The sequence below is a fragment of the Balaenoptera physalus genome, assembly GCF_965194825.1.
Source record: "Balaenoptera physalus genome assembly, chromosome: 5".
NCBI classification, from domain to species: domain Eukaryota; kingdom Metazoa; phylum Chordata; class Mammalia; order Artiodactyla; family Balaenopteridae; genus Balaenoptera; species Balaenoptera physalus.
In genome coordinates, this window is record NC_138884.1 from 33,218,621 (window position 1) to 33,242,024 (window position 23,404).

Below are 23,404 nucleotides of genomic sequence, written 5' to 3' on the forward strand. Positions count from 1 at the left end.
AAGTCTTAGCACTTCAGGTAAAATGGGGTATCATTAAGCTACCTGGTAAAACTATTCCCTAAAAATTTGAGAACATCAAATAGTTTAAAGCAGGTAGATTGTGTATTTTATCTGCTAGCTATACTAGCATTCTGTCTGTTAACAGAGGAAGAATGGAAAGAAGCATTCAATTCTTTATTCTGCTTCTGTGCTAGCAATTCTTTAATGACATTTGCCTTGGAATTAAAACTGATTCACTTATTTATGAAGGCATGCTTTATTTCTCTGCTGTTTAGAAATTGGGTAATCAAGACAAGTTAACACTTAGATCTGGGTCATCAAAAAAGTTGCCTCCAAGACAATTTGGGAGAAAAAATTATAGTTGTAGTTATAGACCTGCACTATATGTTTTTAACAATCTTTTTAAAATTAGGCAGCATCATTTTTTTGAATCTAATAATTACCCTTTCTAGTTCAATGTATGTCTTTTGGATTTCCTTCAAATTGGAGGAATAGTAATATGGTAACATTTCTAGAAAAATGTTTTTAATTTTTGAACCACCTCTATGGCCAAAATCAAGTGACTATCTACAGGATCTTTGAAATAAACTGACTTCTAAATTTAAGTATTGCTGTCATTGCTGAATTTTAAAATGTATTTTTGATTTAGTTATTCATAAAGTCTCATTTTTACCATTTTTTAGAATCTGTGAGCTGCTTGGTATATATGATGAAGGGAACTTTAGCTTTTCAAATGCTTGGACTTACTTGGTTATAATAAATAATATGTCACAGTTGGTAAGTAAATATTCATCTTAACTGTACTAAATTTAGATCTATAACTCTAAATTTTTTTAGGGAAAGTTTCTTCTGGAATAAAGCTTAATTGTAACTTTAATATTGAACTTCATCTGTAGGAAGAACTTGAAACTTTAACATATCTTTATACATATATAAAGATATAATATCTTTGTTGATTATCTGGTGACTTATACACTGACTCAATTATGTTTTTTCATTTGGTTCTGGTATTCATTGCATAGTTATATGGATATGTCATAAATAAAAGCACAATGCTCTCCTTTAAAAAAAAAAAAACACATATCCTAGGCATATTCAGAAAGAAAAATGCCTTATTGGTATATGACAGTACAGGGTTTGAATAAAAATGGGACAATAAAATTCTCTCATATATTTGGAATTGAAAATTGAGAATGCCAGTTTTTAACGATGATGTTATAGAAACTGAAATGCTCCAAAGATATAACTATTGGATCCTTTCAACTTAAGAATGTGCATTTTATTGAAAATCTTTCATTAATCTTTTCAGCAGAATAATAGTTTAGGTGCAATGGCATGAATGTGCGGTATTAGAAATTTATAATAAAAATCAAATGCTTGTGTATTCAAAGCTTTTCCATATGTTCATAGTCTCTGGAACCAGTAATTCCACTTCTGGGAATGCCTCAAGAAATGGCCAGAAGTACTTTTGCTTTCAGTGTGTTTGTATATAAAGCCTATTGTTTGTTAATTGTAAAAGCCTGGAAACGGTCCGGCTAGTTAAATATACCATGTTCCTTCCCTTGGCCAAAACATTAGGCAGTTATTTAATGAAATATATAGAAAAGGGCACTTTAAGTGGAAAAAAAATCAGGCAACAGAATTTTATATTTAGTTGATTATACCTGCTAAAACCCACCTTATGTGTAGAAAGAAATGGTTGGATGATGGGACTATGAACAACTTTATACTTTTCTTTACTGCTTTCATATTCTAAAATAATTTAAATGAGCATTTTATAATAGGGAAAAGTAAACTTTTACGGAAATGTTCATTGTTATGCAACACTATGCTAATTACAACTGATTTCTAAAAATAGTTAATGTCTTGAGCATTTATCTTTAAAAAGTAAATTCAGCTGGATTAACATACTGCCCTCAAGAAAAATGGTTTCCCTGATTACTTACTTTCCAATTTCATGGTTAGTTTTATTGAAGTAGTACTTATTTAATGTGTTCACTTATAAATAATATGCATACAATTAGTAGTTAGTAAGCTTAGCCCTTATAAAATGAACGGTAATTTGTGTATAAAAGCCATTAACAAGCAGATAGATGTTTTTATTTTGGTTGAATGAGAGCCTTTTCTTCCATTCATGGCAGTCACTTGTTCATTGTGTTCTTTGTGGGCTCCAGTAAGTGAACACTTAAAACCATTTTCAGGGAAGATGTTATACATCTCTTCTGAGAAATTTCATACTGTATATATTCATCCACAGTAAACTATAAAAGCTTGTTGTCAATCTAAAAATAAAGCCTAGAAAATTTTGCCTGAAACATTGCTCTGTACCAGGTCTCTGGTCTATAACTTTAATATCAATATTTCTAATACCATATTTAGTTATTTAAGAACTTTTGTTTGTTTCTAGTTTGCCATGTATTGTCTCCTCCTGTTTTATAAAGTACTGAAGGAAGAACTGAGTCCAATCCAACCTGTTGGCAAATTTCTTTGTGTAAAGCTGGTGGTTTTTGTTTCTTTTTGGTAAGTGTTGCTTTCTCTTAAATGTTCTCATTTTCTAAAGGGCAATAAAACTGTTGATTCGGAAGGATTTTTAAAAGTCTTAATATGGAAGATGAATTAAAATGTCTACTTAGCTTTCAAAAAGTTCATTCTTTTAGCCCTTCTTGGTTTTTCATAAAGAAATAATTAGATGGTCACTGTAACATTTATAAAAAGAAAACAGTTTGAGACACTAAATGTCTCAACACTAAGGGAATCATTAAAAAATCATGGTCTCTATATAAGAGAATACAGTTTGGAAGATAAACATCATATAGAATATTTAATGTGAGGAAATGTTCATTAGTAAAAATATTGTTTAAAACAGAGGGCAAAGCTATACATGGTCACAGTTTAGTAAAGGCGTGGGTGATAGGGGCCTAGAAACAAATACACCAAATTTAACAATATACAAATAATACAAAAAGGGGGGAAAGAAAAATCCCTGAAATCCCACCACCCAGCATGAATGAGATTGTGGTCCCCGTCATTTTATAAAACTCCACAGAAATACATACTATAAAAACTTGTAGAACTCAATGATATGTTTAGTATATTGCAGTCATAGTTCTTTGTAAGTACAGTGAGGATGTAATTTTGTTTGGGTTTTTTGTTTTCACCTCATATAGTATTCTGATATGTGGATAGAACTTTTTAACCAATCTCCTATTGATATTTAGGTTGTTCCTAATTTTTTTTTTTACCATTACAAGCAATATTGAAGTGAATATTCTTGTATATAGATCTATGAAAACTTATCTATCTCATTTTAGCTGTTTAAATTTAACCTAGGGGCAGATCCCTAGATTTGCCTGAAATACTCAGTATGACTCCCCATCTTGGAGTCAGAGACCCCTTCTGAGTTTGTCTCTAGTTCCAGGACTTCAAACAAGACTGGTTTCAAAATGTTCTTTAAAATAATCTGAGTAATCAGTTGATACATGGATAAATAACATTTAAGTATCTGTTCTTTATTTCATTTTAAATTCCAGTTGTACAAGGTGTTAGGCATTGTCTATGTGTAGGAAGAACTTAAAAGCTAATTACTGTGCACACTTTCAAAACAAAAAAAGACTATAAACCACGTACTGAAGTTCTAAGAATACATAATCAAAATTCATGTGATGAAACTGTACTAAAAGTAAATTTGTAAAACAAGTATATTTAATACAGATACACAGTGTCTTCAGGAATACGCCGTAAAGGCAGGGTGGCGGTGGTCCACAGGTTGTGCTGGGGTTTAACTTTTTAAATGGCATATTTTTAAAGCAACTGCTCATTTTATGCTTGATATAGATTTGGCGTTTACCTTTTCCTAACATATAGGCAAGCAGTAGTTATTGCTTTGTTGGTTAAAGTTGGCGTTATTTCTGAAAAGCATACGTGGGAATGGCAAACAGTAGAAGCTGTGGCCACAGGACTCCAGGTAAGTAATGCTCTCTCTGAATTCAATAGAACTTTACTATTTGTTAAGCATTTTTACATGTTATCTCCTCAACCTGACCACATGCAGGCTATGGAGCTACTGCTATCCTCACTTCACATGTGAGGAAATGGGGGAACCCTAGAAAAATTGGTCACAGTTACTAATTTGTAGTAGAACCAGGAACAGAACCTAGATTTTGTTATTCCTACTCTATTTCACTTTCTGCATTTCTCCTCTAAGTCCTTGGACAGTGGAAGAGAATGCATTGCACTTGGCAAAGAAGTACTTGATTGAGGTAGTGCAAAACAGAGTTAAACTTCTGGCATTTTGTGGTGTTTTTTTTTTTGAAGACGTCAAAAATCATGATTTTGGAAAATGAAAAAGTGAATACAGTCTAGTGGGAAAAAAACAGCTGTTGGTGCTTGAGTACTTTTGAAAAGAGAGAAAGATAGTGCTTTTCCTTTTTACGTGCAAAACTAGATTTAAACCCCGACATGGCTGATCCTGTTGATCTTGTTGTCGTAGGACTTTATTATCTGTATTGAGATGTTCCTTGCTGCCATTGCTCATCACTACACTTTCTCGTATAAACCGTATGTCCAAGAAGCAGAAGAGGGCTCATGCTTTGATTCCTTTCTTGCCATGTGGGATGTTTCAGATATTAGGGATGATATTTCTGAACAAGTAAGGCATGTTGGTAAGTACCAGCCATTTAATTCATTCGAATAGGCTATTGTAGTTCTTCTATCAGGTCTCTTTAAGAGGTGAAAAGACTTTGTGTAAAGCAGTACCACAGTAAGGCTCTCCAAATTGGGAGGAGGGAAGCGGGGAGCTTATTTTTAGCATGGCAAGTTTATAGTGGTAAAAATAACCAAACTTTTGGCTAACTCAGAAACCTTTATGTTGCTTTAAAGGAAGGACAGTCATGGGACATCCTAGGAAAAAGTTTTTTCCTGAGGATCAAGATCAAAATGAACACACAAGCTTGTTATCCTCGTCATCACAAGATGCAATTTCCGTTGCCTCTTCTGTACCACCTTCACCCATGGGTCACTATCAAGGGTTTGGACACACTGTGACTCCCCAGACTACACCTACCACAGCTAATGTATCTGACGACATATGTAGTGATACTACAGGAGAGAAAAAAGAACCTTCAGATAAGTCCGTGGCCTCCTGAACAGTGTGCAGAAGCTGTGCTACTACCATGTTATTTCATTACCTGGTATCCCATTGCTCAGGATTTTGTGCTTGGGACAAGCCGTTAATGATGGAAAATTTCAACAAAATGGCGAAAACCAGGTACAACTACTGGATTCATACAACTAGGTTTTGTATATCACAAATAATCAGTCTAAATATCCTAGACTTAGACTTGACTTCTTAACACTACAGAGTATCACATACTCAAATGGTAGAAAGTGACTACTAAACGTTCTTGACGTTACAGTGCTCTATCAAGAGGAGGACTTTAGAAAAAAAAATCAGTGCTTTCTACCACTGCTGCATGAATATAATGCTCTGGAATTAGCAGAAAGTGTAATTCGGAAATATGAATTAGTGGAACTTAATCATAACCATGTGCCATATATGCTTACCTAACAATTATTTCTCTATTTCTCAACTGGATGTCTTTCAATAAATAAGAATTTATCATTTATTTTCTGCAACTTTTTATGTCCCTCATTCTTTCAATGTAGACCCTTAATGTTATAACAAAAAGTTTGTGATTAGAGGCACAGCAGAAAGAAATTAAGTCCAAAAAATTAAAGGGTTGAAAATCATATACCTACAATGAAAGAGGCCTATATCTTACATTCCTACTAGGAGACATATCTGACCTAATCTATTAATCTTAAAACAACTACTGTCTAAAAATCATATTTGCACCAATGTGAACAGATTAATATCCAGGACTTTGAGATGAAAAGAATAAAGTGGATGGAAGAGTGGAAGAATAAATAAGAAACCTGTGATAGAAACAGAGTCTGCTTTTCCTCATTGCTACTAAAGGTGTCTGTCAGCAAATGTAAATCTCAGCTGAGTAGTCTTAATTATTTATCAAACCACAGTCAGAAGACTTATAGATGCTATTCGGGAGAAATTTATTACTTAGGATGGAGTTCCTCTAATTGTTAATCACAACCCATTGGGTCTAACATTTTACACTGAAAATAAACACAGAAAGGGCCAGAGCGGTATGTTGCAAATAGCAAGGATAAGTATCATTTCTCAAAACCTATGCTTTATATATTTAAGCGCATATACATACACACACACACATACACAAACATACATACTGGTTCACAGTAATTAGATACAAAGTTTTTATTCTGTCCATTATTATAAACTAAACATTTCTATTGAAAATAAAGTTGGGCAGTATAATATGAGAGGCAAGGAGAATAGGCAGTGTGAAGAGAAGGTACATCTTATTTTCTGTGTAGCTTACCTACAGAGAGCACACAGTATATACAAGGCATGATAATCTTCTTCCTTATTAATCTCCCCATTTCAAGTCTTTAAAATCTGGACTAATTATTTTTTTCTTTCTGTGTATCCAAATCAAAACTTTGGAAAATACTGGTTTAGGTTTAACTCTTTCTTAAACTTAATTTATCAGCTTTAAATTTTTTCTTCGCCAAAGGTAGACCATGAAAAATGCTGCCTCCTAAGATTTTATTTTGTCCCTCTTTTACTCTTTTAATTACATTTAGTCTAGAGCTTAAATTCTTACTCAGGTTTGCATACCCAAAACACAAAAACTGAGAAGGAGGTTCAGAAGTATTTCACTGTTTACAAGAAGCAAGCTTGGAATTTACAGGGTTTAACAGGGTTAAACCATAAACCCTCAGTCTAAAGTGGAAGCCAACTTTTTGAGGTATCCCCACTATAAGTTTGGATTTGAGAAAAATAGCCAAGATGCCTAAAAAATGAACATGAGACTCAAAATTCCTTACATTTATAGCTTTAGAGTACAAACTAACAGGTTTGGCAAAATTTAACCTATAGTAAGTAAAACCAAGCAATAAAAAGTTTCCTAATATGAAAAATTAAAGACAGCCTTTTCCAGTAAGGAAGTCTGCAGCAATATTTTTGTAATAATGCTATTCTTTAACTTAGGATCTTTTAAATACACTTTATTAATGTCAACTTTTTTAAAATATTTGACCATTACAAGGACTTAAATCTTTGTACCTCCATTTTATGACTACAATCCCACTACTAATTCAGACTAGAACTGTGTACTTGCTGCTCTACTTCCACCTTTTTTCAGTAGAAAACTGCTCTTCATTGCTTTACTGTGATGCTGACGTTGCTTTTGTGGTGCTGGACGTTGAGTACAAGTTCGTCTCCCATTTCCACCTGGATGGGATTATCTAAAACAACTGCAGCTTGTTTCCAGTGGGAGGCTTCACTCGAAGTATCCAACCTAATCTCATCGTCAAGGTACATATGATACCAAAAGGGAATGGCAGTCACTTGTCCAGATTTACAAATGCGTACCTATGAAAATTAAGAAATCATGAAAATTTCATCAGAGGAAACAGAGCAGACTTGGATAAGTCTTTGTCTTTTTAGCTTTAGAACCAAATTTTATAAAGGAATATATTTAATCACCCAATTCAAATTAATACCAACCTGTTTTATTCACTAATATTTACCCAAGCCCATGTTTGGATATTGTTCAGAAAATTTAAGTCTTCAAAGGAAGTGGCTACAACTATTTTATGTATGTAAAGTAGTATATAGTTTAAGATAATTCTGAATATGACAAGAGTAATCATTTTATATTACCTTTACTTCTCTGTTAGAGGTGTTCAAATATGGCGTCATTAAGTCTAGTCTTAAGAGTTCCACTGGTTTGCTTAAAGGTATACAGGGCAGTGAGGATAGGTCCAAAAATACACGTATAGGTACCTAAAGAAAGTATAAAATTTTCACTTTTACTCAATTCTTTTTTTGACCAAGTCTCGTTAAGTTTCCTGCTTTGTACTTCGCTCAGTATGATACAGTGCTTTTGACATCTATTACCTCGTTTAATTCCCACATCAACCTTAAGGCATAAGGACTTCCATGATTCCGTTTTACAGGAAGAATGAACAAACCAAGGTTTTAGGCTGGTTAAATAATTTTCTGTGATTTCAATTATCTATAGATTCTTCGCTTGGATGAAAGCAAATTTTTACTTAACCAGGCAGCTCCGAAAAGTTTAAGCCAAGGATGTGCTTATGTGTGCAAGATGAACTACTAAGCAGATAGTACAGTAAGCCCCCTACGTATGATCAAGTTCCGTTCCAAGAGCACATTTCTAAGTCCAACCAAGTTAGCCTAGGTACCCCACTAACACAATCAGCTACATAGTACTGTACTGTAATAGGTTTATAATACTTCTCACACAAATAATGCATAAAAAACAAGCACAAAAAATAAAACATTTTTAATCTTATAGTACAGTACCTTGAAAAAATGATCCAGTAATGTCTGGGTAGTAGCTCTTTTTTTCTCATCATAGATGAAAAAGTAGCACTGCACTGCATTCTGAACGGCTGCTGCAACCTTCGTGGTACCGTTCTACATTCGAGTCCTCTGCCTCAAAAACTAACAGTGCCCCTTCAAATAAAGAAAATCCCCTTGCCATTTCCTGCACTGTGAATCTCTTCGGTTCTTCAGTCTCTTCTTCCTCTTGTCTCTCTTTGTCCTTTCTCTGGGTCAAAGAGAATTCAGGAAATTCCCGGACAGCTACCGTATCTGCACTCATTGCCTCGCCACTTTTACACTGTGAAGGTTGGCTCTAGCCTTGATCCGATGAAACCAGCCATGGCTGGCATTAAAAGATGCGCCCTCTGATTCTTCGCCATGTTTCTTCTTCAAGTCTTCATAAAGGCTTTCAGCTTTCTCTTGCATCAGCGTTAAGCTGAGCGGGACTCGACGCTGATGCTGATCCTGCCTCCACACGCTGAGAAGCTTCTCCATCTCCTCCATCACTTTTCCACGCTTCTTCGATATTGTTGACATCATCGGCACAGCAGACTTCACATGTTCCATGATCTCGTCCTTGTTCTTTAGAAGCATGCTGATGGTTGAATGATTCACGTTATAAGAATGAGTGACGTCTACCATCTTTTCGCCTCACTCCACTTTCAATTGTTTTCTCTTTTGTTTCCATCGTTATCGCTTGGTGCCTTCTTAACAGTACCAGCTACATCACCGCTGCTTATATGCTTGCTTCCAGACATCTGGGCTTGAAATAAAGATACTGTACCACTGTACTCTATACAGTACAGTACACAAAAGCACAACCACTTGTAGAGGATGCATGCACGTGACAACGTATGCCAGACACAGGAACTAACTTACGTGATTGGACATGCAAACTCACATTCGCATCTTTGAAAGTTCGCAACTTGAAGGTTCATATGTAGGGGACTTACTGTACAACATTAATTATTGAACTGTTTGAGCAAATATGCCAAATTCAACCAAACAACTAATAGTGGATTTCATTTTGAAAATAGTTTATTTATCTAGAAGGCAGTGGTTCTCAACTTTGACTGCAAATTAAAATCATCTAAGGAGGTTTTAAAAAGTCCAACTGCTCAGGCCACACCTCAGATCCATCTGGAGTTGGGATCCAGATCCCAGTAGTTCTGAGAGTACAGTCAAGGTTGAGAACCACTGCTATAAACCGTTCCATCAATTTTAGTGGCAAAGGAAACCTCCTACTAATAACTTTTAGCCTTCTCATTTGAAATAGAAAGGAAACTGTTTAAGAAGTGTGAGAGCAACTGTTCATGGTGAGAAAGGACACAGATATATCAACCTCTCCCTGGGCATCCTTGAAGGCATCCAACCTTTCCTCCCCATAAAAACAGCAATTCCATGCCATTTCCAGGACTCTTGCTCTATATCCCTATTTGTATCAGTCACCAGAAGAACAGCCCGAGATTCCTGTGTCACCTCTCATCACCTGCACGCTAATCCCCACACAGCTGTACCCATCCCTCATAATCTGTCCTCACTTGTTTCTCAACCTAGCCTACTGGCCACTCCTGTCATCTTTGCTAATTCCTTCTTAGATTTCCAATGTAGAGCTCATAACTTTGTGAGTTCTCTAGAATTTAGTTCTCAGCCCTCTTCTCTTTCTACACATCCCCAAGGTGATTGCATCCCATTATTCTGGCTTTAAATATCATCTACCAAATCTGACTGCCAAATTTACATCTCCAGGCTAGCTATTTCTCTGAATTCTTATCCAACTGCTTAATGACCCCATAAAAACGGAAGCACAACCTGATCCTCCTGCTATTTTCCCCATATCAGTAAATGGTAACTATCCTTCCAGGCGCTTTCTCATACCCCATGTCCCATCTATCACAAAACCTACCTTCAAAATACATCAACAATCTGACCACTTTGCACCACAACCATTGCTACCACTCTAGTCTGAGTCACTACCACCTCTCTCCTGGATTACTGCAATAACCTTATGCCTCTGCCGGCTCTCCATGGTGGTCTACTCCCAATACAGCACCCATAGCAAGCCTTTCAAAACAAATCACACCTTATCACTCCTCTGGTCAATACCCTCCAGTTGTTTTCCACCCCTTTCAGAGTAAAAGCCAAAACCTTCACCACAACCTCTACAGGAGGCTCTACAGGATCTGGCTCCTAATACTTTTCTCACTGCATCCTTCATCCGACTCTCCCTCATGGTTTCCTGCTGTTTCTGAATACTCCAATCATGCTCTTGCCTCAGGTCTTTGCACTTGCCCTTTGACTTGTATATAGTTTGCTTCCTTGTTTCTCTCTGGTCTCTGCTTAAATATCACTTATCCTTGAGTCCTTTCCTTAGGCATTACCTAAGTAAAATAGAATATCCCATCCCTCCAACTCCCTTTCTCCTCTAACCTTCTCACGTCTCACCGTCTATCATACTAATCTTTCTACTCCTTTGTTTACTGTCCATCTCTTGTTTCCTTATTGTCAATTTGAATGTTAGCTCCATGACGGCAGGAACTTATCTCTTTAATTTGATGACTATATTCCCAAAACCTAAAAGAACACATAGACATTTGCTGAATGAATAAATACATTTCTGCTGTTTTCTGTATAGCATTTTTTTTTTTTACAACCTCTCATTTTGTTTCATTGGTTCATTCAGTTGTCAGTGTAATAGTCAGATAATCATCACATTAGAGGAGAGGAGACAATATCATCTCAGAAAATGGGTGAGGAGACTAGGATATGTAAAACTGCCAAGCAACTTTATGGAGCCTCTTGAGATGAGTGGTCATAAGTAGAAGTGAGACCACAGTCAGCATATTCAGCTGCAGGGGTACTGGTGTAGAGAAGGCAGAGAGCTGGATTTAACCATGGTGAGATCTTCCCAGGCCAGCAGGAAAATGGAAAAGAAGGGATATGTGAAAAATATATCAACCATGAAACATAAGCTGTTAAGGAAAGGAGGATATGAGATGGGAGGCAGGGTGAAAAGATGGCAGGATTAAAATATAGATTCTGATGGAATCGAAGAATTGCTGATGTCAGGATCAGGAGAGAATAAGCTAGAAAGATAGGAGATGGTAGTATTTTGGGACCACACAAAGAAATAATTTAAACTTCTCTGTCTTCTGGTAAGTGTATTTTGTTTATTAAACTCTCCAGAAAAACTAAGAGTAAATAAACTCTAAAACCTTAGTCTGCTCTGAAAAAATCATTTACTCAACAAATTTATATTTGTTTAGCAAGTATTGTTCATGGAAGAGCTAACAATGCATATTCAAGAGCTTACCATCTATAGCCTTTTGATAAAAGGTTTAGATATCACTCCTTTAATTCGGTACTCAACATCCCACTTCCCAAACTGCTGCTTTGGCTTGCACGGCAGATTCCGCCTATTTCCAACCCCAAACCTCTTCCCTAGACATTCCATCCACTCTCACAAATTTTATTTTGCTGCTAGTAGCTCTGCCAGCACTAAATCCTTGTTTCCCAACAGCCACTAACCCCTTTTCCTAGGCTCCTACCTTCCTGCCCCTTGCAGTCTGACTGCCCAGCCATTAACTGCTCACACCTATCACCTGCCAGCCTGAAGTCTCAAGGTAATTAAGGGGTCATGTTTAGAACAGATGTCTCCTTCTGGCGGCTGCTTGTTTAGACAAGGAGCACACTTTTTCATAAGACTAAACCCAGTACCCTATTTTCCATTTACAACAGTGGTTCCGAGCAAAATCTACAGACTTTTGTCAGTAGGAACAACAGAATTCCTTGGCTATACTAACCCCTAGGTTGATTTTTACCAGTAGTAAGTTCCTTTGCTATAGAAAACTGATTACCATCCCAATCCAGCTAAATAAACATAGTGACTGTAAAACTACAGAGAGGTAAGGCAGACTGTGGGCGACAGCCAAGTGGTTGAACTTCTCTTCAAAACACTTACCTGAAACTGGTTAATAAAAGGTGCTACATTAAATCCAAGAGTTCGTTCTGTTCCCTGCACAGCGCTCTCCTCCACCAGGGTCTGCGATTCCACAAGCAACCCAAACATCAGCACGTACTGGGGAAAGATCTTACCTCCAGACTGCAGCAAACACCTGGAGGAAGGAAAAATGCTTTAAAAAAAGCATCCTGATTCTTCACATTCTATAAGTACCAATAACTAAATCATGACTAATTGGGGAGCTACAGATTGTATATAATCTAACACACTTTGGTACCTGGCTGGTAGCTCAGAATGGCAGACCGCTTGAAAAGTAACCAGTCAGCTGGATGGATACAAGTTTTTACATTAAGGAAGAATCATCAATGGCTATTAAAACTAGTGGGTAAGGGGGACTTCCCTAATGGCACAGTGGATGGGACTCCGTGTTCCCAATGCAGGGGGCCAGGGTTCGATCCCTGATCAGGGAACTAGATCCCACATGCATGCCGCAACTAAGAGTTCGCATGCCACAACTAAGGAGCCTGCATGCTGCAACTAAGGAGACTGCCTGCCACAACTAAGGAGCCCACGTGCTACAACTAAGGAGCTGGCGAGCTGCAACTAAGGAGCCCACCTGCTGCAACCAAGACCCAGTGCAACCAGATAAATAAATAAATGAATAAATTTAAAAAAAAAAAAAAAAACACTAGTGGGTGAGGGACTTCCCCGGTGGTCCAGTGGTTAGGACTCTGCACTTCCACTGCAGGGGGCACAGGTTCGATTCCTGATTGGGGAATTAAGATCCCGCATGCTGTGCAGTGCAGCCAAAAAAAAAAAAAAAAAAAAAAACTAGTGGCTGAAAGTTTGATTAGGAAAAGGATACTTACATAGTCTCAAAGTATCGCCCCCATAAATGACTTACTTATTACAAAGGGAAAATAGCAACTTAGGGTGGAAAAACCTGATGGATACAACTTAAACTAACTGATCTAAATTCACATCAACAATATGGGATAAAGCAACACCATGTGCCTTTGTGACAAAATTTCTGTGGTATTCCTCTGTAAAATGGGCAATCTGACTCTAGTAAGAAACATGAGAAACATTCCACAAAATAAAAGGCCTGCACTTTTCAAAACTGCGAATGTCATGAAAGACTGAGGAACTCTGGGCATATACCCAGAGAAAACCATTAATTCAAAAAGACACATGCACCCCAATGTTCACTGCAGCACTATTTACAACAGCCAGGTCATGGAAACAACCTAAATGCCCATCAACAAATGAAACGAATGGGTAAAGAAGATGTGGCACATATGTACAATGGAATATTACTCAGGCATAAAAAGGAACGAAATTGGGTCATTTGTAGAGACACGGATGGACCTAGAGGCTGTTATACAGAGTGAAGCAAGTCAGAGAAAAACAAATACCGTATATTAACGCATATATGTGGAATCTAGAAAAATGGTACAGATGAACAGGTTTGCAAGGGAGAAATAGAAACACAGATGTAGAGAACAAACATGGACACCAAGGGGGGAAGTGGGTGGGGGGGATGAATTGGGAGATTGGGATTGACATATATACACTAATATGTGTAAAATAGATAACTAATAAGAACCTGCTGTATATAAAAATAAAATTAAAAAAAAAAAAAAAAGACTGAGGAACTGTTCCAGAATAAAGAAGACTAAAGAAACTAAATGCAATGTGCGATCCTGGATTGAATTCTGGACCAGGAACAAAAAAGCTATAAAGGATATTACTCCAACAAATGGTGAAATCTGAGTAAGATTTTTCCCTTAGATATCAGTACTGTGTCCATGTAGATTTCCTAATTTTGTTAAGTGTGTGATGAATATATAAATGAGTGTCCTTTTTCTTACAAAATACACACCAAGGTGTTTAGGGGTAAAAGAATAGGATATCTGGAACTTACTCTAAAGTGTTGAGAGAATAATAAAGCACATGTGGCAAAACAGTAACAATTTGTGAATCTGGGTGTAAGGTACATGGTTTGGTTCTTTGTACTATTCTCTAACTTCTCTGTAAGCTTGAAATTTTTTCAAAATAAAAAGCTAAACACTCTGAAAGGGAAAAAAAAAGTGATTAAAAATCCAAACACTCTATTAAGAGTGTGAATAAAGGGTTAACAAAACCCTTTCTCCTCCTACAGTTGATCCTGGATTCACCTTCTGTTTCCCTGGAAATCCCCAAAAGGTGGAATGTCAGCTGTGTTATCAGCAACCCTGCTTATGATTTAAAAAAATTTTAAATGCCTCTTAATAGGTAGATGCATCTGGATTGAGAGAACTGTGAACTATAAATGCCTGACGGGAAGCCACACCACCTCTGGGCTTCCCTGAGCGTGGGATGTCTTGTAACCACTTGTTCCTATTGCTGGGACTTGAAAGCTATGCCCCTGTGAGAAGTTCCTATATGAGATGTAAGGCTCTTAAGCCAAGGCAGCTCCCACGCCCACATGCACAGGGCTGTTTCCACACACCTGAGCTGTGTGGGAGGCATGAGAGCGGAGGGTGGGTCACCTACTGCCATCAAAGGAAACGGACGTGGAGGATACTCTATGGCACTTTCATCCTTCGCCACGTTTACAATCAAACGTTAAATCCCTCATTTTTACTGAGCATTCCAAGTCGGTTTCCTCTTGAACTTCTAGGACAGGCTACTACAGACAGCTGGACTCTGTATTATCTATCGTATGTATCTTTCACAGTAAGCTTTCACTCTTAAATATTTCTAGTCAGTAAGGATCTATTTATAAAAATACAGGACTAAATGTTTGACCAATGCATATCTAAAAAAAAATAGTTCCTGCAAGTTTCTAAAATTGTATGCCACGCAGTTTCCCTGAATAGATCATTGAAATCTTGACAAACTATAAAAACACCCCATTCCTCAAAACCACTTTGGCACTTCTGCTCTTAAGTTAGTTTCAAATTCTTCATTCTGCTTTTACTAAACTGATTATCTCAACCATTTAAAAATGTCTAAAACCAGAACAACCACTGAATTATAACAACAAGACATGGTAACTAAATGTAATACAGGTCCCTTGATTAGAACCTAGACTGGGGAGAAAAAAAAAGCAACAGAGAATATTACTGGGATAGCAGAGAAAATTTTAATACAGACTATCTACTAAATAATAGTATTTTATCAATGTTAAGTTTCCTGAGTGTGATGTTATTGTGATATGCAGAGGAAAGCCTTTGTTCTCAGGAGATACACTCTAAATGTTAAAGTAAGGGGGGAGGTTATGAAGCCAACAGCTGTCAAATGGTTCAACAAATAAAACAGTAGCCTTGTGTTCACTGTTACTTTTCTTGCATTTTTTCTTTAAGTTTGCAATTTTTCAAAATAAAAAGTTGACAGAAAAGTTTACAATAAGTACACAGGCTTCTCTTCCTAAAGACTAGCTAACAGGGAGCCAAATCATAACCAGGTCATTTCATGAGCACAGAATCAGCAAATCTGAAAGTCAGAGATGATTCCTGAGTATAATGGCATCAGTCTGACTTAGACAAGTCATGATGCGAAACCAGGATAATCGCTCCTCACTAAATATAAGTACGTGATCATTTAAGTTGTAATAAGTCCTTATATATATATATAGGTTAGCCGAAAAGTGGACTCCACTCTGACTCCAATGCTTTATTCATTTCTGTTACTCCTTTCCTACCAACTTTTTAGCATTTTAGGTAAAGTCTGGTAGAAACTGAATCTCCACAATTAGTAAAATTACATACCGCAACAAAAACCACACAGCTGTTATCGAACTTCCAATCTATGCCTTTACCAAACCAGATAAAATTTTAACATCTTCTTAAGTGGTGAAACTTACCCATTTTCCTCAAATGGATGAAGTTTAATCCTGACAACCCATGTTATTAAATTTTCTGAACAACTGGTTATCTGCTAATTGTGATCCATTTAAATGAAAACATCTAATTTTTCTTAAGATCACAAAGTCTCAAATGAGAGACTAGCCACACAGCTTTATGTTGCTTGACTAATTCCCTCCACCCCCAAATAGCCACAAGAGGGTAGCGTTCTCTTAAACCAGCAAACAAAAAGCGCATAGGTTAATAAAAGCCAAACTTCTAGCCATAAAGGGAGGGAGGGAGGGCAATACCATTAGGTCATTTAGGGGGTAACCAGAAATCAGGCTAAACAAGATGTCAAAAATACATCTGCTGAACCCTGAAAAGTCAGAAAAGGCTGAATCAAGTACTAACAACCATGCCAGAGAGAAATACTACACAAAAGCAAGTATGCAAATTATTTTAAAAGGCCCTGTTCACACTATTTTAATCTAAAATCTTAACTCAAATCCTTCTTAACTCAACGTTACCGTTACTAACAAGAATGCTCCTTAGTCATGTGGAGATAAAACAGCAATCGCCTTGCAACCCCACTTAGCTTTACTGACACTGAGTGGTTTGCTGTCACTTACACCACTGCAGCTGCCAGACTCCTCAATGGAATCCTCTGCAAAGCCAAGTAATATCTCTGAACCATCTGTGCCTTCAGAAAAAAAAAATATGTTCCAACTCAAAACTCTAACCATAAATGGCAAAAATTCTGAAGAAACTCTTCACTGTTTCCTTGTGATCCAACACGAAGTGTTTTAACATGGGTTTAAATTAAAAAAAAAAAAAAAAAAAAAAAGCTCACCAGGCTTTTAAACTTTCTCCTGTATTTTAATCTAGTATGACTGAATAAAAGTTAATAATGAACATTTTAAAACAACGTTAGCAAAGGTAACTGAATACTTAAGTTTGTGTAGTGGCTTATTTTTTCTTTGCCTTTTTTTGGGAGGGTTGGTATCCAGTGAGACAGATGCCCTTTATCCTTATCCTAAATACAATCTATCCTCCCAACCCATAACTGCATCCTCTTTGACCAGTCATGAGGCCTCCCCACTGTCAGCGGCTAAAGATAATAATAAAAGGCTTGGGTGGGAGTCGCTGCACACCTCCGGCCCCAGAAGCAAGGGAAGCTGACACCTCCACGAGCACCTGGTAAGGGGCCTGTGCAGGAGCGTCGGCTGAAGGGCAGGGGCACTGGCTCTCCACTGTTACTCAGGAGCTGTTCTGCAGGACAGGGAGAATACTGGCTAAAACAGTGATCACGGGTGCTACTAGCATTTAGTCCCCAGAGGTGCCAACCATCCTGCAACACACATAGGACAGTCCTACCTAAGAACTGACCCCACCCCACCCCCTAAAAAACCGTCCCACCCAAACTGCCAACAGGACCCCTCCCTCTGCTGAGAAACACTGAAGGGGCACTGTAGGCAGCTTTACATAAGTTGTTTCCCACTAACATAACTCATCAGTCCATCAGTGGATGGATAAGCAAAATGTGACATATACATACAATGGAAGATTATTCCACCTGAAAAAGGAAGGAAGTTCTGACATATACTACAACATGGATGAACCTGAAGGACAGTATGCTAAGTGAAATAAGTCTCACACACATACACGCACACACAAAACCAACAAATACTGCATGATTCCAGTCATATGAGGTACAGGAGTCAAACTCATAGAAGCAGAGAGTAGAATGGTGGTTGCCAGGGCCTGGGGGGGAGGGTGGGATGAAGAGTTATTGTTCAATGGGTATAAAGTTTCAGTTTTACAAGACGAAAAGAGTTCCGAGGATGGTTGGGCAAACGGCTGCACCACACTACGAAAGTATTTAATACCACTGAACTATTCACTTCAAGACGGTTAAGACGAAAAATTTTATGTGCGTTTTACCACAATAAAAAAAAAATTAGAAAAAGAATTACATCAAAACTAAAAATAAATAAACCATTAGGTAAATTGTACACCTTTCCAAGGTGATTCTACCAAATAAGTCAAACCTCATCTGTGTCAGAAATTCGTAGGGCTGAAATGCCTTCCAAGGCATCTAATCCAGCATCCCTCATTTTATAGATGAGGGAAACTGAGGACGAGAGATATTAAATGACTTAAAAAAAATTTTACTACTTCAGGAATTCACAGACAAATCTGAGACTAGATTCAAACCCACCCTTCCAGCTCCTTGTTCTGTACTCTATCTAAAGTACATCTGTTTAAAATTTTAAGAGAGTGTGGGCATGTTTCTATTTATATAGGTCAGACCTCTTGTGATATGCACAAGATTGTTTTAAAGACGAGAAAATGGCAGTGATTTTTACTAGTTACCTCATAAGAAAAGGTAAGTGTGGTTAACAAAAGAAAATGCATATAAAACCTAAAATACAATTAACTATATAAGCAAATGTTTTTTCCTGAACAATCTGCCTTTTGCTATTGCAGTCTGGTCTGCATTTCCACCACTGCTCCTATACTACAAAACAACCCCTGTTCATATACCACAAAATTCAAAACCTATAAATTCATTTTACTTAAACTAGGGCCCCCAAATGTTAAATACTGCCATCTTTTTCAGATCTGAGCGGCACAACTGAAGAACTTGGAAGCTTAGACAGATTTGCTTTCAATTTTAAATACTAGGGTCAAGTTTATCGCCAGCAACCCAAACTGAAGGACAAATTCCTTAGGGAGAGAACTGTACTATAAAATAGAGATTTCAGGACCTAAAAGGACTGGGACTTGTTCCCAAGAAGCTCTCTGCTCTCCCGATACACCATCAGATGCATACTATATGTTTCTCATCAGTGTTTCTTATAAAGATGAAATTTGATTTTTCCTTATTTACCCTTGAATGTCTTCTTATCTGTTCTTACAGAGCTCTAATTAATTCCCTATATTATACATAGGCAGTCCAATCCCAAAGCAGGCTCTCTTCACACCTACAGGGCAGAGGTTCCTTTACGGGAAAAAAAAAATTCAGTAATGACATGCACAGAAAGAGAAAGACATGAAGTCACAGGTCCTGAAAGGCAACGCTTGAGGAGCACACAATGATCACGACTCATGTGTGCAGTTACACCGTTAAAGAACTAAAAGAACTTACGTGAAGTCTGAGCTCAAATAGACCAAAGGTTGTCTTTTGTGTTTTACCTGGATATCGCCGCTTTTTCCATTATTTCCTGCTGGATGAGCCCAGACGGCTCAATGACACCCAGTATAATTATACTCCACAGCTTGTCTGATTTTGGCCTTTGCAACACAGCAGGTTCATCTTCCACGTGTCTCAGCCAAAACTCAAGTGTTTCTTTAGGAAAGTGATTGGCTTCAGATATGAGGTCCAGAGTCATACGATGCTGGTCTTTCTCCACAGAACTGTAAGGTTTAACCTGCCCGAGTGTGCCAGCAATTACAGGCAGAACAGAGAAGCCCTCAGACACATCTAACACATACAGAGGTTCAGGGACGCTCTGTTCAGAATTATTCTGTCCGCTTTCACAGCTCATCTCGTTATTCTGACACTGAGTATCCATGGCCTGACCCAGTTTCTCCAGAGTCAGTGAAGACAACACTTTCTTCATTGCCATTTTAAAGCCTTCGTGGTATGGGATGTTATTAAGCAAAGCAATTTCTGTGGATTCCAATACACAGGTCTGCGCCACAGCATCTGGTTTACTGGTCTGAAGATTGGCCAGGGCACTACAGAGTTCAGCCTCATTTCCTAAAGACAGCAAGTCTTTATTCTTGGCAAAACTTCTCCCAACATCCATTTCATGTTCCAAATTGAAGACACTGATACTCTGGATTCTTAAGTAACAATCTTGACAAGACACTTCCATCATCACCTGGTCCCCAGGCTTTATCCAGTAGTCTTCATAAGACAGGAAGAAAGAAAAAAAATTGTAATTGATGAATATGAGTGTTTATAAGTCTGAGGATCACACAAACACCTCTGTCCTCCTGTCCTCCTGCCATTTTTTAAACCACGACAGGAAGGATTGCATCTATTGATTTAAAAGAATTAAGTGAATTAATCTATTCATTTCAAAAAAAACCAAAAATACAAAACTAGGAAAATCCCTCCAGCTTTACATAGGGAAAAACTGAGGTTAGAAGATCCAATTGACTTACAGCATAATAGAGAGATTCAAGAGCTCATTATTGGACCTTACCTATCAGTATTAGAGTGCTTTCACTGTAATCACTAGGTACCATCAATGTCCCCAAATTGGACGGTGGGGGAAGGACTACAGGGGACTCTCAATCTTTGGTAACGAAGCCAACAATAACAAAGATAGATGAAATTCAGGGATCAGCACCAAACCTCACTTTAGCTTAAAGGGACATTCTTTTCTCTAAGAGAAATTTCCAAAAGAACAAGGCAGCATTCAGTAGCACCTTGTCAGTAATATCTCTTCACTGTAAGTACTCAGATATTCTTGCATGTTTAGGAATTTGAAAATATAAGGAAGGACTGAGTCCTACAATAAAGACTGTATCATCGCTTTCACACGCGGTAAAACTTTAAAGTGTAAATGTATAATTGCAATTCCTTCTTATTAGCCATAGAGCCAGTTGGAAATACAAGTTGCTATTCTTGTGTTTACACATTTAAAATATCCTTTCCCAAAGAAGGACTTTTTTAAAAAAATACCATCTAAGTTACTGAAAGGGAGTTAGAATAAATAAACAAAACTTTAAGGTGCTATTTATTGAGTGCCAGTCACTATGGTAGGCATTTTACACCTAGTTTGTCTCATAATTCCTACAACAATCCTGCAACAGAGGCAGCACCCTCCCTTTTTTGTTTTTTGTTTTTGGACACGCCACACAGCTTGCAGGATCTTAGTTCCCCAACCAGGGACTGAACCCGGGCCCTAGGCAGTGAAAGCGCAGAGTCCTAACCACTGGACCACCAGGGAATTGCCAGCGTCATCCCATTTTTATACATCACATAACAAAAGCTCTAAGAAATAACCAGCAAGGCCAGCCAGGAAGTCAGTAAGTAGCCAAGACCCAATTTCAAATCTACCTGACTGACTCCAGAACCCACACTGGCCACAATACCATATTGATTCCATGACTTAATGACCTTGCCAAATTAGATCCTTGATTAAGAGACTACACAGAAGTAAATATTTATTACCTTCCGGTTTTAAAAAGGTAGAATTCTTCTATGTAATCCAACTGCTGTAAACTACATTGAAACCCTTAAAATTGCTAGTAAAAAAATTCTATACAAAAAGTATCTTTAACATAGGACATCCCTAAGTAAGTCCATGGATTCATGAACTCTAAACTGCAAAATTCTGCACTTCTATGAGTGTGCATATTTCTAGGACCTGGGGCTCCACAGATGCTATCAGATTCTGTAAGTGGTAAGAACTCCTGCACTAAAAGCAGTACTCTTCCGCTGTGTTCCGTAAGAAATGGACTAGCATTTCTCTTATTTACTGACAACTAGAGTAATCAGAGCTGAAGAAATGATTTAATGATAGATATTTTTGAGTGGTATGCAGCAGAGTTGTGTTTTAGTCTTTTTTTTTTTTAATATTGGAATATAGTTGATTAACAATGCTGTTAGTTTCAGGTGTACAGCAGAGAGATTCATTTATACATATACATGTATCTAGTTCTTTTTCAAATTCTTTTCCCATTTAGGTTATTACAGAGTATTGAGCAGAGTTCCTTGTGCTATACAGTAGGTCCTGTTGATTATCTATTTTAAATATAGCAGTGTGTACATGTCAATTTTAGTCTCTCTTCTTAACCACATATATTAATTATTTAAAACTACTTTTAAAAAAGAAAAAGAAAATTCTGAAAGATTTAACCAATCTCTCTTGACTGGTAACTTCATATTCATAGTGAATTTTCTGACACTGACTCAAATGCTTAGAGGATTAAAACAAAAAGTTTTAAAAAACAACAACAACAAAAATTAGACAAGATATACCTGCAAGGTCATGTACGGGGTAGACAGCCTGTTCCCAGCATGTTTCCTCACTAGGACTTGTGGATAAACTGTGTTCATCATCAAGCTGGAGTACAAACCAAACCACAATAGCATCGAGTATGCCTTCTTTAATAACAGGGATACCAATTTTATCAGGTTTTTTAGTTGCAAGACTTTTTAATTCCTGACAAAAATGTTAAAGGAATAAGAGGATTTTAGACATTCATTATATACTTGCCCCAATATCATATCAATTCCCATTTCTGTAAGTTCTCAGTCCTGCCCAGCGCCCTTAGGGGATCAGTATCTTGGCACACCTACAACCATTTAAGGCATGCTGGATGGGAAGCTCTGATATATGGTATATGGTAGTGAGTACCATACAGCTATTACAGACAATGAGGCAGACACATATTACTGATGTAGAAAGAAGTCCATGACACAGTGTTGAATGAAGGTAGCGAGTGGCAAAGCAATAAGGATTATTTTGTTTTAAAAAAGTGTGTGTGTGTGTGTGTGTGTGTGTGTGTGTGTAGAAGATTAGAAGAGCAAGTCTGAAAAGATGTATTTCAACTGGTGACCTGGAGAAAGAAGGGCCTAGATTTTAAAAAGGAAGAAATATACTTTTTCTTCTTCCTTTCTACTGTATTACTTGAAAATGTTAAACAGGCAGATATTATTTTCAAAATTAAAGTCTTAATAAGGTGTTTTCGTGTGCGTGTGGCAAAGAAAAATTAAAATAAGAAAAGGATAGCTTTGGAGTACTCAGCAGCTATGATCGTACTGTTCCCCATTGGAAGGCTGTTACATCAGAAAAGAAATGCTCGTGAAGCTCAGCCACAGTGATCAATGCCAAAGTGTTAATTTAGCTCCATACCACCTCAAAAAACAAAAAACAAACAAAAAACCTAGTAACAGTTAATAGGGGAAAGCTTTCATTAAATTACAAAGATCTTAGGCTAAAATGACCCTCACAAAGTCTTCTGTACGCAGGCAAGTTTCATCTCAAAAGCTTAATGTACTTAAACATTTAACCTTACGTGAAGATCTCCAGAGAAGGACTCGATGTAACCTTTCTCAATTTCCTTGGGCTCTTTGTGCAGTGCACCCCTCCACCACCCACACAGACACACCAGGGTGACAGCAACTTGTCCTGGTTTGCCCAAGAC

The 23,404-nt window shown here is 37.4% G+C and overlaps 2 protein-coding genes across 3 annotated transcripts in view; one reads left to right on the forward strand and one right to left on the reverse strand.

Moving 5' to 3' along the window:
- TMEM184C (transmembrane protein 184C) overlaps nt 1-5,624 on the forward strand; it is a 31,825-nt gene extending 26,201 nt beyond the window's left edge. Inside the window, exons 6-10 of the mRNA XM_082463413.1 lie at nt 684-777; nt 2,408-2,520; nt 3,865-3,964; nt 4,490-4,661; nt 4,879-5,624. Coding sequence (XP_082319539.1) covers nt 684-777; nt 2,408-2,520; nt 3,865-3,964; nt 4,490-4,661; nt 4,879-5,144 — 745 coding nt within the window. The 3' untranslated portion in view covers nt 5,145-5,624. The remainder of the gene's footprint in view (nt 1-683; nt 778-2,407; nt 2,521-3,864; nt 3,965-4,489; nt 4,662-4,878) is intronic.
- Nucleotides 5,625-6,277: 653 nt separating this feature from the next.
- Nucleotides 6,278-23,404, reverse strand: part of PRMT9 (protein arginine methyltransferase 9) — a 29,913-nt gene continuing 12,786 nt past the window's right edge. The window contains exons 8-12 of one of the 2 annotated variants that reach the window (XM_082463353.1): nt 22,236-22,419; nt 19,433-20,150; nt 12,408-12,561; nt 7,763-7,885; nt 6,278-7,471 (exon numbers count right to left, since the gene is read on the reverse strand). In XM_082463353.1, coding sequence (XP_082319479.1) covers nt 7,256-7,471; nt 7,763-7,885; nt 12,408-12,561; nt 19,433-20,150; nt 22,236-22,419 — 1,395 coding nt within the window. In that variant the 3' untranslated portion in view covers nt 6,278-7,255. The remainder of the gene's footprint in view (nt 7,472-7,762; nt 7,886-12,407; nt 12,562-19,432; nt 20,151-22,235; nt 22,420-23,404) is intronic. The other variant, XM_082463354.1, reaches the window with a different exon arrangement.